General features: G+C 36.4%; 1 protein-coding gene across 1 annotated transcript in view; it reads right to left on the reverse strand.

Moving 5' to 3' along the window:
* Window positions 1-800: 800 nt before the first annotated feature.
* LOC148948987 (uncharacterized) overlaps window positions 801-14,660 on the reverse strand; it is a 53,339-nt gene continuing 39,479 nt past the window's right edge. The window contains exons 4-5 of the mRNA XM_089094165.1: window positions 6,721-6,772; window positions 801-892 (exon numbers count right to left, since the gene is read on the reverse strand). Of these exons, the coding sequence (XP_088950291.1) occupies window positions 866-892; window positions 6,721-6,772 (79 nt within the window). The 3' untranslated portion in view covers window positions 801-865. The remainder of the gene's footprint in view (window positions 893-6,720; window positions 6,773-14,660) is intronic.

Consider the following 14,660-nt stretch of genomic DNA (forward strand, 5'->3'; position numbering starts at 1 on the left):
CAGCAATTTCAATTGAATTGAGAAATTTTCGTGAATTCAGTTCCTCCTTTCTGTTTATTTTCTAACCGCATATTTGTTTTGCAACATTTTAGTTTGCAATTCAATGTAATTCTTGCTGTCGCTTGTTCCATGTCTTTTACTTTAGCTGTTCGGAGTCATTCTTAATCTTGTATAATTTCCCAAAACAGTGTTTCTTCCCAAATGAAAGTAATGAGAGATATTAAAACTTAAAATAAACAGAAATTGTTTTATATATTAGGTGGCTGCCTAGTCTTCAGTCCCATGGTCCTTAGGCTGAAGCTTGACTTTTTGTCCAAAGCTTGACTTTTTGTCCAAGGTCCTTAATAAGTTAAAGGTAAAGAATACGGCATGGGACTTTACATTCCCTACCGGCGGTGCTAATCTCTGTTTCTTTGCCCTTCAACCAGGAAGTATAATGGGGGGCTGGAGGCCAACCATCCTTTGCTTTCACACACCCATCCTGTTTACCTTCCCCAGATTTCTCCAGGTGCCCATTTAAAGCTGGGTCGACTCTGGCTGACCTTACAGAGTCACGCCACTGTGTCGTTGAATTGGAGGAAGAAGTATTTTAAAAGCACTACAAAGCTTTAACTTAAAGAAGAAGGGGCTGAGGAAGAGGACATCTTATATAATTTCTTTGTTTTTCCTGTAAGGTTCTCAGGCGATTTAGACCTGGGAAAGCTGCAAGTTTACCAGTACTGGCTTTAATTGCACTCAGAGAGCCAGGCATCAGTAAGACAAACATCCAGCATCTATCCTGAGCAAAAGATTTCAAAAGATTTTTCAGCTTTAAATACGTTTATCGGTAATTTAATCAACAAAAAAATTGAATGCAAGTCATCAATCATCTCCAGAGGCCTTCTTCTTCCGCCTAGAAAAGAAAGAGGACGATTTATGACAAAATAGTAGGATTTATGTTGATTTAACGATACATATTTATCTATCAGGGTACCAAGAGCATCAAAATCAAAACATGTTTTGCCCCTGGACCTATCTTACGCCTATTCATATCTGAAAAGCACAAATTTTTTTTCTATTTTTGTTTTGATTGTTTCAAAATTATGAAATACTAGGGCATTGCCACATTTTTGTCAGTGTTGCCACATTGAACTGTAACAATAAATAATCTTAACTAACTAGTTAAATTTGAAAACGCTCTACATCTGTTAAAATTCAAGCATTGACAATCTGTTGATTCACAAAGACAGCAAAACCTTCAAAGCAAACAACCCCCCCCCCCTAAACTGTTTGGTACCATATGTTTTTGCTTATTTTTTTGCTCATTTTTAACCCACGCTCTTCTTTAATTTGGTGCCTATTAGTACCAAACAATTACAATGCTGTACATGAAGTTCTTTTTGATTAGAAATTTAATTCCCATTTTCTAAATTTTTAAAGATATACAGCTGTGTAAATTTCGACTTATCCAATTCAACCAATCAAATTTCATTTTTACACTCCATGGTACTTTATGCGTTTGAAGTGCAGTATAGTACTAGGGGTTAATTTATATAGGTCAAAAATTTTTAATTCCGGTATATTAGGAGATGCATTTAGCAAAGTTTTAGGCGGGATTATCAACTCTCTAACGCAATTATACGCTGTGTTAGGCCCGTATATTTTCTTTCCGTTTTGAAAACAACTTTTTACGGTAAATCTAAATATTTAGACATAATTTTTCTACTGCCCACTGTTTCTGTGAGAAAACCCGTTCTTCAAATTTTAGGTCTTTTTAGAATTATGTATTGCATATTAAATTTTTTTAAAAAACTGAAAACATTGTTCTATTGATCCTAGTTATTGTGAAATGAATTGATGAGAACTTCAAGAATATTCCCATTGATAGGAACTTCAAAAATATCTAGTTTTTCAGTGTAATAACACTATTTGTTTGTGAATTTTTGGTTATTAGTAAGTATAAGTAAATATGACATCACTAGACCCTTAAGGTTCAAACCGGCGGTGCTGATCTCCATTTCCTGGTCCTTCAGCCAGGAAATGCAATGGAGGGGGGGGGTTCCCCATTACACTTTTAAGTTATTAGCATTGATGTAAAAAAATAAGTCGTTAGAAGTGTTCTCTAATTCAGTTTTGCCTCATACTTTTTGCAGAACGATATTTCGGATTTTTTGTTAAATCCGTGGCTTATTTTGGGACAGTTTCTTCCTAAAAAATAATTTTTTCCTGAGAATATTTTTTTAGAATAAAACAAAAACTGTTGCACAAATTTTAAGTTTACCATTTTGCTTTCAGCGTGAAACTTTGAAATCAGAACAAACTATTTTCTCCTTTAGCCAAAACAGTTTAAATTTTGTTCCTAGGCGTGAACAATAAATTCCTTTTTTAAATTATTCCTTGTAGTGCTCTTATTGAAACCTATAGTCTAAAGAAAAGAAAGATATATCTCAAACAAAGTATATAGGATATCAAAGATAGTCGGGGAGCTACACAAGACAAATTTTGATATTTAAGGCTTTGGCTGATCAGCTAGCAGAAGAAGGTTTCAGAAAACATTCTTATGTAATCGACAATACCGAATACGAAAATCGACGTTATATAGTCGACAAGTGGGTGCAACATCCCCATTTCTTCAAATTCCCTAAAAATCAATCTCCACCGACAAAAATTCCCTTAAAATGAATAAAAAAATTCAAAACCGCTCCAAAATTGCTTAGCTATAGCTCAAATCAAAGGAAATTGAATAATTCTCAATATTCTTTTTTCAAAATTGTTTTATCTTTTGCCGTTCAGTTTTAATCCCTAAAAATCGACGAAAAAGATAACATAATTTATAGCGTTTTTGGAATAATCTTGATCCATCTTGGATATTTGCTTGCATAATGTACATTTTTATTAATGGATTCCGTAGGGTATTGACTTTTCTATAAAATGAATAATCTGGAACTTCTCTAAGCTTTTTCAGGTTTTAAATATTAGCGAAGAAGTGGAGTGACCCAATTTTTAGCTCGGGTAAACATAGGCATCTATTCAACACGAATGCGCCTGTCCCGGCGGTAGATCTCCGTGACTTAGCTCAATAGAAAAACTCCATCTAACCGATAGAATCTGGCCAGAATGTGAAGAGGCGAAATGCCAAATTCAATTGCATATCCCCTGATCATGCGATAGAATCCACTATTAATTTGGATTCAAAAACGGAGGGTGGAGTGACAGGGATTACCATGAATGAGTTAGCACTTGTGAAGTGGACTTTAACTCTTCCTTTTTGTGCCTCAAGCTACATTCAGTGAGATGCTACATATTGTACCTCAAAGTGAGTTTGACACCGCCCACCACGAAGATAACCCTTCTTACATCCTACGGCAGCAAATAGCTGTTGATAAAGTGAAGTCTGTTCTGGATTCCAGGCTCAATCCTTTTCGATGCAGTGATAACGATTTGCTCAATATTCATACTGTTGAGACAGTCGATAGTGAGATTGCTGACAATCTTCTTGATGTGCGAGCTATTGGAAGCAGAGCGCTTGAGCGCTACTTGGATGGGGATAAAGCTGCTTTTAGCAAAGTGAAGGTCATGAATAATGAGCAGGCGAACTAGAAAAAGAAAATCCGGATTTTGAGTGCCGTAAATAGGCTCATCAATGTTGAACTTCAAACTGTCAAAAGGGTATTGGTGAGTGTTGACATTGCTGGTGACACAGGACTTCGCCATCTGAGGAATTTGTTTTCTCATGAGCTTATCTCATATGCACCTTCTATATTTGAGAGAAGTGCAATTTCTGGGAAGATTGTACTTCGGTCAGGAACCAAGTCAGCTCTTTTGGAGTATTTGAAAGCAAAAAGTAGTTTGAATGAGTGGCCCGTTAACGTCAAGATTAGCAGTGAGTTGACTCACTCAAGGGTGGTAGACTTGATGCCGTACCTGAGAAGCCACCCGCCAACTGAATCGGAAACCATTGAGAGCTACGGAAAACGAACATTTTCTACTCTTGTGTCTTTTAACGGTGACATTAAAGAACTGCATGTCCTTGCAGATAGATATAATGGAATATTTGGATATTGTGACAAAGAAGGCAATATGTTCTGCTTGAAGGACTGTGGTGGTTGCCACGAGCAGCGAGGGTCTCCATACAAATTTGCAGTATCTCTAGGTAAACACTCAAAGCTAGATGATTGGAACTCGATACTATCAAATTCTAAGGCAAAGGCAAAACTGATTGAACTTTTATTTGACGAATTCGAAAACTTAGTCCATGTGCTTCAAGCAGGTTTAACTCTCTACCTCTCTGGAGGCTTTCAAGACCGGATGAGAGTAGTGATGCTCAGCAGAAGTGGAAGTATTGATACAGACTTTGAACAGCGTTTGAGTTGTACCCATGAAGAGGCGGATACTAGAGTTGTGTTGCACACGTTCGACTGTTTGAAGAGGGGTATCGATATTGTGTATGTCGATGCGAATGACACAGATATTGTTGTCCTTTCGCTCTTTCATTATAAGCTATTCTTTGGATACCACTCAAATTGTGAAAAGCGGAAAGTTTTTGTGTGATTCCGTGAATATTTAGTGCCTATACACCAACTTTGCAGGAATTTGCCAAACCATCTAGTTTTATCAATCTGCCTTCTTCATACGCTTTCGGGCTGTGATACAGTTGGTTATATGTTCTCTAAAGGAAAAACAGTGGTGGCTAAGGCTGTCAAGAAATGGGAACTGCAGGAACAGATTGCTTTGCTTGTGACAAGAGATAAGAGGTCAAAGTTCGATCCTTCTGTGCAAGAAAGTTTTCTTTGTATTTGCAAAATTTGCAAAAAAGTCATCATCGCCGCATACGGTAAAGATCACCTCTTTACCTCTCTTGATGTCTTGCGAGTACATTTATACCCTTGAAAGCGGGAGCTTAAATTTTTGCCATCATCTGACGCTGCCTTTGAGTGATTCAGCAAAATGCGGAATTTTGTATTTTTTGCCAGAAGAAAGATAACGGCTGCATTTTTTAAATTTTTTTTTGCCAGGGGTGATCGTATTGAACCAGTGATCCTAGAAGATCGAGTGAGGGCTCATTTGATCGGAAATCAAAAGCGCTAGTGCTCTTTTAAGGTGACCAAAAATGCTGGTGGGCAACTATCCCCCCTCCCACGCCCGTCCCCCGCCCCAAGTCGTTCATAGTCATAGTCAAGTTAGCCATAGTCAAAAGTCAGAGGATGTCTTGACCTCCCCCCTCTCCGAGGGAAAGGGCTACAAGCTATGAACGTTGCCCATTGTTTAGATATAGTATTGGTTATTGGGAAGTATAGAAATATTTTTTGAAGGGGGGTTTTTTTGTGAGGGAGGGGCATTTTCTACGCGGAAAACTTTTCGTTAGAGGGAAAGGTTCTGGGGAGTGAACTTTCCAGAGGAAATTTTACATGAGGAGAAATTTGCCAGAATTGACATACATAGCTCGTTATAGGTGACTCCTTTTTCTTTGGTGACTCCATTTTATGTGCGGGGATGTTCTAGGGGAATTGTCCGGTGAAAATTTTCACCTGAGTTTGAATCCTCTGGAAGATTTTTCCATGGGGAGAAGGGATTATCCATGGGGGAATTACTACCGGGAGAATTGTTCCATGGAGAAACTATAACAGGGAGAAATTTTCCATGTAGAAATTTTCTGCGGGAGAAACTTTTATTTTTTTTTGGGGGGGGGAGGGTTTTGGAAATTTTTTCCGCATAGGAGGAATTCCCACCTGAAAATAGATTAGAAATAAAAAAAACAAGTCTTTTTTTCTAATTATAGTATACTGAGGAGAAATTTTTCAGGCAGATTTCCAGATGGGGTTAGGAATTTTCCGTCAAGATGGAAATTTTCGGGGGGAAATATTGCATCAGCAATTATAGAGGAGTATCTGTGGTTTGGTACACAGTGGGGAAAGAGACAAGTGCCTAATGCATCAAAAGCATATCTTTACGCTAACAGTGTTTAGCTTTTTGTTTACATTCAGGTAAATACAGAAGATGATCTGGGGAGGAAGGAAGTCAACATATGTCCCAAGGCCGTATCCAGGGGTTAGGGGTTTCACCCCCTCCCCCCCCAAATGTTTGTCTGACTCGTAAAAACGTAACAAAAACGGATATAAACAAATTTTGTATGCGTTTTCTGAGTTTTTTTGTGTAACCCCCCCCCCCCCAAAAAAAATGAGTAAAACCCCCTCCAAAAAAAATCCTGGGTACGGCCTTGTTCTGTCAAGAAGCCTCACAAGCTCGAGTACAGGTTTTTTTTGCTTCTTTCGTGGTGCCAGGCTGCTCAATACTTATACCCTAGTGTGCCACAAGTCAACCATTCACCTAGGAGGCTAGGCTATTTTCCCTAAAGTTTATGTCTATTAAACTTCCTTTCAAAGGAATAACTAGATGGGTTTTAAGGGATAACCTCCACTGAGATACTCTTCCAAGTGGAGGTGAAGTACTGACAAAACGGTTCTTCAAGTGATTAGTGCGAGTTGAATTATAAGGATATTTCATTTAATTTTGCTTCAATTTTAAAAATCAAAGATTGAGGTGGACTACAGATTATATGTCGGAATAAGGTCACACATTTTATAGGTTTTACCAATATGATAACTTTTGGCAAACGAACTATAACGCAAGAAAAAGAGGATTAATGCAGTGAGGTAAAACCAAGAAAGCAGAAAGGAAAGAGAAGAACGCTGTAAGAAGTGACAAAATAGATAATGAAAAATGGAAGGAAAATTGACTTACAACATTGTACGGGATCCTCAACTTTTGCAGTAAGCTCGCTCTTTTACCAAATCTAAAAATAGTATACAAGTTGTATTGAACGAAGGGAAACAAGAACAACTAAAATTGAAACACAGACACAGACACCAATGCCATCTAGAATTTGGTGAAATTGTTTGAGCCCATATTGCTTGTTTTTCAGGTACTTTAAAATGAAGGGAAAGTATGGAAACCAGAATTTTCTCTCTAGTAGGCCCACCACTCGAAAGTCAACTAGCCTACTTAACATGTTATGATTTTACCTAGCTATCCTAGGCTCACGTTTTTCAGACTGGATTTCAACTTAAAATAATTCTTCAAAATAAAAAATACTGATTAATTATCACTTACAGAGATACTTCAGCTTTAATAAAAAAAAAGATTTGGCCCTGGGAATGTCACCCTGAGGAAAACTTGTACTTAAAACTTTTCTCAGAAAATTTCATTAAAGTACCAAGAACACTAAAAATGAAAACTAATTCTTTAAATTGATTAAATGAAAACTTAAACAACCATGTACGTTTTAGAAAATTAGAAAAATATCGGGACTTCAATTTTTAATAAGGAAGATCTTCAATTTTCAATTTTGTTTTTTACAAGCGCCCACTAATGTTACAAACAAAAAAGTTGTGTTAAAAATCTACAAAACATGGGCGAAACAATACATCATCAGGTAGCTCTTGAAATCGTAACGTTACTTGTTAATTATACAGAACACACTCAAAAATTTTGATCTGCAAGATCCGACAAAACCGGTTTAGCTATCTGTATACGGAGACAAATAGCTTAGTCTCAGTGGAAAAAGTACGATATAGGTATATTTTAATTAAATATTTAATATATAGAGTTGGTATTTTGGTTAGGTTTATTTCCATAATTTTTTTGGTAGTTTCCATAATTTTATTAATAAAGTATTATATTTCATTAGGATTAACCTAACTTTACTTCTTGGGTGTGTTCTGAATAAGTAACAAGGACCACCTTAACTTTCTCTATTGATGCAGCAAAAGGAAAACACAGTCATTAATTGGCAGTAAAAATCTGATGATTGGGTGAGTAAATATAGACTAATTAGTAAATATAGTAAATTTATTTATCAAAATAAATTTATTGAAGTAATTAGTAAATATAGGCTAACACTAACATCTTGTTACCACATAGGTATTGGAAAAAGAGTATATGTATCATGGAATAGCTAATTATAGGTAGGTGAAAAATTATTAGTTTTTCACCTACCTATAAGAGCATCTTTTTAGAAAGACCAATTATCCTATTTGGTAAATATTGAATAGTTCACATAAATGACCTATGAATAAAGTGAACATAACACTCACTGCCCTTTTTTATGCTCTTTCCGAAAATTCTAATCGTTTTTGTCGCAAATTCAAAGACAGGCCCTCAAAGATGATACCTTTTCTCTTATTTAAGATACGGCTTATATACCTCTGGTAGCGTCACTCTTGTTAAAATCAGTTTACCCATAAATTGAATCGACCGAGACAAAAAGAATCAATAACCACATGGTAAACACATAATATGAGCAATTTATTTGGGTAAGGTTAGAAAGGTTATGTTAGGTTAAAATCAAATTTGCGACAAAAACAAGGGTACTTATGTGTTATATAATAGACACTCGAGAAGTGAAGTTTGGTGAATGCTAATGAAATAAAACAAAATAGGATGAAAATACAATACTTTAGTAACAAAATTAAATAAAAAAAAAAGTTTTTTTTAACTGAAAGTAAGAAACGACGTTAAAACTTAAAACGAACAGAAATTATTCCGTATATGAAAGGGGCTGTCCCCTCGTCAACGCCTCCCTCTTTACGCTAAAGATTTTTATTGTTTAAAAAAAATAAGAGTTGTGAGAAAGTCAAACTTCAGCGTAAAGAGCGAGGCGTTGAGGAGGGGACAGTCCCTTTCATATACGGAATAATTTCCGTTCGTTTTAAGTTTTAACGTCGTTCCTTACTTTCAGTTAAGAAAAAACTTGTTTTTTTTAATTTAATTTTTGAACGTTTTTGAATTGATACAGGTTTTGATTTTGGCTCACCGTACATGAATAATTAAAACAAATTTTTTAAAAATAAAATCCCACCTGAAAACGTCTGTATACTTTCTAATAACCAATACTATATGTTAACATTGGGCAAAGTTCATAACTTTCAGCCCTCCCCCAGGGACTTCGGGGGATTAAGTCATCCTAAAGGACATAGTTCTCATATTTTCAACCATGCTGAACAAAATGATTATCTCAAAGTTTTGATCAGGTGACTTTGGGAAAAAATGAGCGTGGGAGGGGGCCTAGGTGCCCTCCATTTTTTTTGTCACTTAAAAAGGGCACCAGAACTTTCAATTTCCGTTCCAATGAGTCCTCCCACGATATTCTAGGGCCACTGGGTTGATACGATCGCCCCTGGGAGAAAAAAAAACAAAAAACACACACGCATCCGTGATCTTTCTTCTGGCAAAAAATGCAAAATTCTACATTTTTGTAGATAGGAGCTTGAAACATCTATAGTAGGGTTCTCTGATACGCTGAATATGATGGTTTGATTTTCATCAAGGTTCTATAACTTTTAGGGGGTATTTCCGCCTTTTTTCGAAAATCAGCCAAATTTTCTCAGGCGCGTAACTTTTGATGGGTAGGACTAAACTTGATGAAAATTATATAGTTGAAATCAGCGTTTAAATATGATTCTTTTGATGTATCTATTGGTACAAAAATTCCGTTTTTTAGAGTTTCGGTTACCATTGAGCCGGGTCGCTCCTTACTTACAGTTCGTTACCACGAACTGTTTGAAATGGTCAAATATATTTGGTCTTAGATGAAGTTAATTTTAAAAAGGAAATGGTTAAGTGAAATCAATGAATAAATAGCTCCAGAGGTTTAAGCATATCTTAAACTTCCCAAGATTCGAGTGAAATTGCCTCTTAGTATTAGAAGCTGAAGTTTCTGAAGAGCATTAAACAAAAAACTAAACAATAACTCAGGCGCGTAACTTTTGATGGATAGGACTAAACTTGATGAAAGTTATATATTTGAAATCAGCGTTGAAATCTGATTCTTTTGATGTATCTATTGGTATCAAAAACCCGTTTTCTAGAGTTTCGGTTACCATTGAGCCGGGTCGCTCCTTACTTACAGTTCGTTACCACAAACTGTTTGATGAGAAAACTACAACAAAAAATTATGGATGGGGGTCGTCCAGAGCGTATTATATTAAATACGTAACCTAACTTAACCTAACCAAAATACTAACTAAATATTTAATTAAAATGTAGCTAAATGTAGTTTCCCATCTACCCGAAGCCAATTGTCTAGTATAAACACCGTGAAAACCGGGTATTGTCTCATGTTCGCGATACAAGTTCTCTAGTGTGTGTGCTATATAACGCATAAGTACAAAAACAATTATTATATTTGGAAAGAACATAAAAAAGGCATCGAGTAGTATGTTCACTTTATTCGTAGGTCATTTATGTGAACTGCTCGATATTTACCTCCTGTTTTGCCATATTTATCCTTTCCAAATATTTATTCGAAAAGTTTCACTTTTATTCCTTGACTTGTATCACATAAAGTACAATATTAAATTTATTATTTTGCTTCAGAAAACAATAAAAGAAAAGAAGACTTAACAAATTCCAATGTAACAAAGACAGATCGAAGCCTCCCTTGGCTAGTCTGGCTAGCGGCATACACAATATAAACAATTAGACTAATGCATGGAGATAGATATGCAATATTGCACAATAGAAAACTAAAGAAATTTCTGTGTAATATTTATCTGCGGTTTCTGCACGCTCTTTGAATTTTTAAGTGCGAAAAGCATTGTCAAATTCACCAAATTACTTTCCATATATTGTTTTTCACGGTTCGTTTCAATTACACTGTTGAAGCTATTTCCACAAGAAAACTAACCTTTAATTTTTTTTAACAACCAGATAATCCATGACAAGATGTTTCCTAATAACCAAGAAAATTATAGAGAATCCTGGTATTTAGGTATGAACAAACCTAAAATGGATCCTACACTTTCCAAGGATGCTTTTTGGCTTATGAACTTCTGCAAGAAGAGTATGAGCACATTGATTTTAGTTTAAATACTAATAGAACAGTTGTTTTTACCTTTTAACTATAAAGGAAATAGAAGTTCGAGAAGTGTATCTGGCTCTGAAGTTCCTTCTGCTAGCAACCTTACTTGCCTGGGTATACCTATTAGCGCAAATCTGGAAGAAACTGAAAACCTGCCAGTGAAAATTATACTAGTAAGATTTGGGCCGCGTGTGCATCCCTGACTTCAGATGTTTCGTATCTGAGTAGAGTTCACCGTCTTCAATTATGGAATAATCTAACAGTTCCTCGCCCACTTACTCTTGCTCATGCTTGGTCTTTTTTTAACTGTGTGATGAGAAAGCGAGTTCATCACCTTTATTTTAAATTTTTGAAGTATTTAATGGAACGGCCAACATGGACAAGTAACTCTTTTCTGCAGAGAAAGTATCGGTTGGTAAGCCTAGCTCGGGTTATTGAGAAGCGTATTTGTGATTTCTCTACTGAATTCCAGAAGTCTTCACATATTTGGTCATTTCTGGTTGTCCCTTGTTCGTAGTTGTCAGAGTATGTTTTTATTTATGTCGTTTCTTTTTTGTTTTTCTTGATTTCTACCCTGTCTTTTTCTGGGTCCTACCCAGTTTTTGCGACGGATTATAAATAAAATGATGATGATGATGATGGTTTTGTTCCTAAAACAGGATATTTTGACAACTCAAAAGCATCTATTCTGTTTGATTTAATTCAATAGTAAGAGCTGAATTAATAATTGTGGTAACTCTGAAAGTTTACTTAATACCTCCAGTCGTTCTTAAGGTATTAATGAGACGTCTTGTGGACAACCAGCATGCAAAGAGTGCCCTTTGATTTAGTTGTAAGGCAACATAAACTTACCTTGAAACTTTCTAGTTTGTACCTTATCCCAGTCCAAAGATATTGCGCCTGGATATTTTGCAATCTGGTTGATTTTGACAACTCGGATGCACTTAAATATTTTGACTTAGGTCAATATTAGCAGTAATAGTAGCAGTAGAAGTAGCAGCAAAAGTTGTATGATATTCCTGGAACTTTCAGCTTAATACCCTAAGACGTTGCTGGGATATTGCTAATTCACCCATTTGATAACTCCCGTGTGCAAAGTGTGCTTTCATTCAGTTCAACACTGTCTTAACCATTCCCTGTCAGTTTTGCTCTAGGCCGTCCATTAGACACTGCTGATACGCCCTTTTGATAGCCTCCATACACAAATCGTCGTTCAATTTAATTCTACATCCTCCACAAAATTTCCGGATTTTTTTAAATACCCTTATCCCTAGTAGTAGTATTATTAGTAGCGGTAGAAATGGTAGTAATCCTTTGAACATAGTACCTTTTGGTTGGTTTGACATCCCCCTCAAACTGCACTAAAAGTTTCAACTTAATACTCTAAGCTGTTCCTGGAATACAGCTGTTGCGCCCACATAATAACCTACATCGACAAAGTTTGCTTAGATTCAGTTCATCACCTAACTTGACAATCCCTTAAGGTTTTACCAAAAAACCCTAGCCTAAGTAGTAGTCACAATAAAAGTAGCAGTTGTAGTAATATTAGAAGTAGCAGTGATAGTAGTAGCACTAGTATGCACATATTGCTTTTTTGTCAATTGATCATCCTCTTCATCATTCCTTGAAAGTCCAAGTTAATACCCTCAGAAACTCCTGAGACACGCCTTTTACAACTTGGATGCGCAGAGAGCGTTTAGATTTACATCACCTTTCCCCTCAATATTTCTTGAAATTTTCACTTTCATACCCTAAACATTAGTAGTGGTAAGAGTCATAATGGTTGTTTTAGAAGTAGTTGTATTGGTAGCAGAATTACTACTGCTAACAGTAGTAGCAGTAAGTAGTATGTACATATTGCCTTTTGGTCAGTTGAACATCCCCTCAACATGTCTAGGAAGTTTCAACTTAATACGCTAAGCCGTATTAAATATGCTAAGATGACACAGTTGTCTGACCGTTCAGATATAATGAACAAGATGGTTCTCTCAAAATTTGGCCGTGTGTCTTTGGGGGGAAAAGGTGTGTGGTAGGGGGTCTGGCTCCCTCAAATCACTCTTGGCCCTTAAAAAGGTGCTAGAAATCCCAATTTTCAATTGAATGAGTCCCTTTTGAAGTTTTTACGGCATCTCATTCCATACTAATTGCTTTAGTGAAAACAAAAGTAAAAATAAAGAAAAGGGCAAAATAAACAAATAATACATTTTGCCTATTCCGCTCTTTACTTAGACAGCGCTATTGTGCTGCCAAGGATCGCATTTCAGAGTTTCAGACCATCAAACATTAGTTGTTGGTGCAAGGAAGATTCGTTTGGGTGTTAAAGTTAGGACGAATATAAAATTAATTTCAAATCTTGAATGTTGACTAATTTCTGGCAGTGGAAAACTGAAATTTAGCGTATTTTGGAAAACAAGAAAAAAAATGAAGTTAAACATCCAAGCGTGGTTCAAACGATGTATTTTTAGCATATCGTATTTGTACTTCTCCTATATCCCTAAACTCTCCATAGGTACCCAGAATATTTATTACCTGAACTTTATTACGTAAGAATATTTATTACTTCAACTTGAAAATGATTTTCCATGATAATTTCACTTTGTATTTGAATGACTTATCTTACTCGAACCTTAGTTGAGGTTTTCAAATGCTGCAATATGCTGCATTCAAATTACGCTTTCGTCTGGGCCGGAAGCTTAACTGCCAACAGGCTTTGGTCAGGATTGCCAAAATTTTTTGGCATCGGAGTGTAGAAATGAGCCAAATAGGGACACTTTTATGTTCCTCCAGGAAGCTGGTGGCTGGGCTTGACTCAAAATCAAAGTTTAGTCCTTAGTCGAAGTTTCCAAATCCTACAAAATACTTATCATCAGAATTGGAAGCTTGACGGTCAATAAGCTTGTGGTCAAGATTGCCAAATTTCTTTAGGACCGAAGTGTAGAAATGAGCTAAATATGGACACTTTTGTGTTTCCCCAGGAAACTGGCAGCTGGGATTGACCCAAACTCAAAGTTTAGTTGCTTTGTCGAGGTTTTCAAATGCTGCAACATGCTTCTCGTCAGGGTTGGAAGTTTGACGTTCAAAACACTTGTCATCAGGATTGTCAAATCTTTTTGGGATTGAAGTGTAGAAATGAGCTAAATAGGGACACTTTTGTGTTTCTCCAGGAAACTGGCAGCTGGGATTCACTCAAACTCAAAGTTTAGTTGCTTTGTCGAGGTTTTCAAACGCCGCAACGTGCTTCTCGTCAGGGTTGGAAGTTTGACGTTCAAAACACTTGTAATCAGGATTGTCAAATCTTTTTGGAATTTATGTGCAGAAATGAGTCAAATTGGGACACTTTTGTGTTTGTTTCCAGGAAACTGGCGGCTGACCTTGACTTAAGCTCCAAGTTAGATCCTTAATCAAAGTTTTCAAATGGTGCAACATGCTTATCGTCAGAGTTGGAAGCTTGACGATCAAAAAGCTTGCGGTCACGATTGGCAAATCTTTTTGGGATTGAAGTGTAGAAATGAGCTAAATAGGGACACTTTTGTGTTTTTCCACGAAACTAGCATTTGGGATTGACTCCAACTCAAAGTTTAGTTGCTTTGTCGAGGTTTTCAAACGCTGCAACGTGGTTCTCGCCAGGGTTGGAAGTTTGACGTTCAAAACACTTGTGATCAGGATTGCCAAATCTTTTTGGAATTTACGTGCAGAAATGAGTCAAATTGGGACACTTTTGTGTTTGTTTCCAGGAAACTGGCGGCTGACCTTGACTTAAGCTCCAAGTTAGATCCTTAGTCAAAGTTTTCAAATGGTACAACATGCTTATCGTCAGAGTTGG

Source organism: Artemia sp. Qi Xiang Cuo, chromosome 9, assembly GCF_049724085.1.
Source record: "Artemia sp. Qi Xiang Cuo chromosome 9, ASM4972408v1, whole genome shotgun sequence".
Lineage (NCBI taxonomy): Eukaryota > Metazoa > Arthropoda > Branchiopoda > Anostraca > Artemiidae > Artemia > Artemia sp. Qi Xiang Cuo.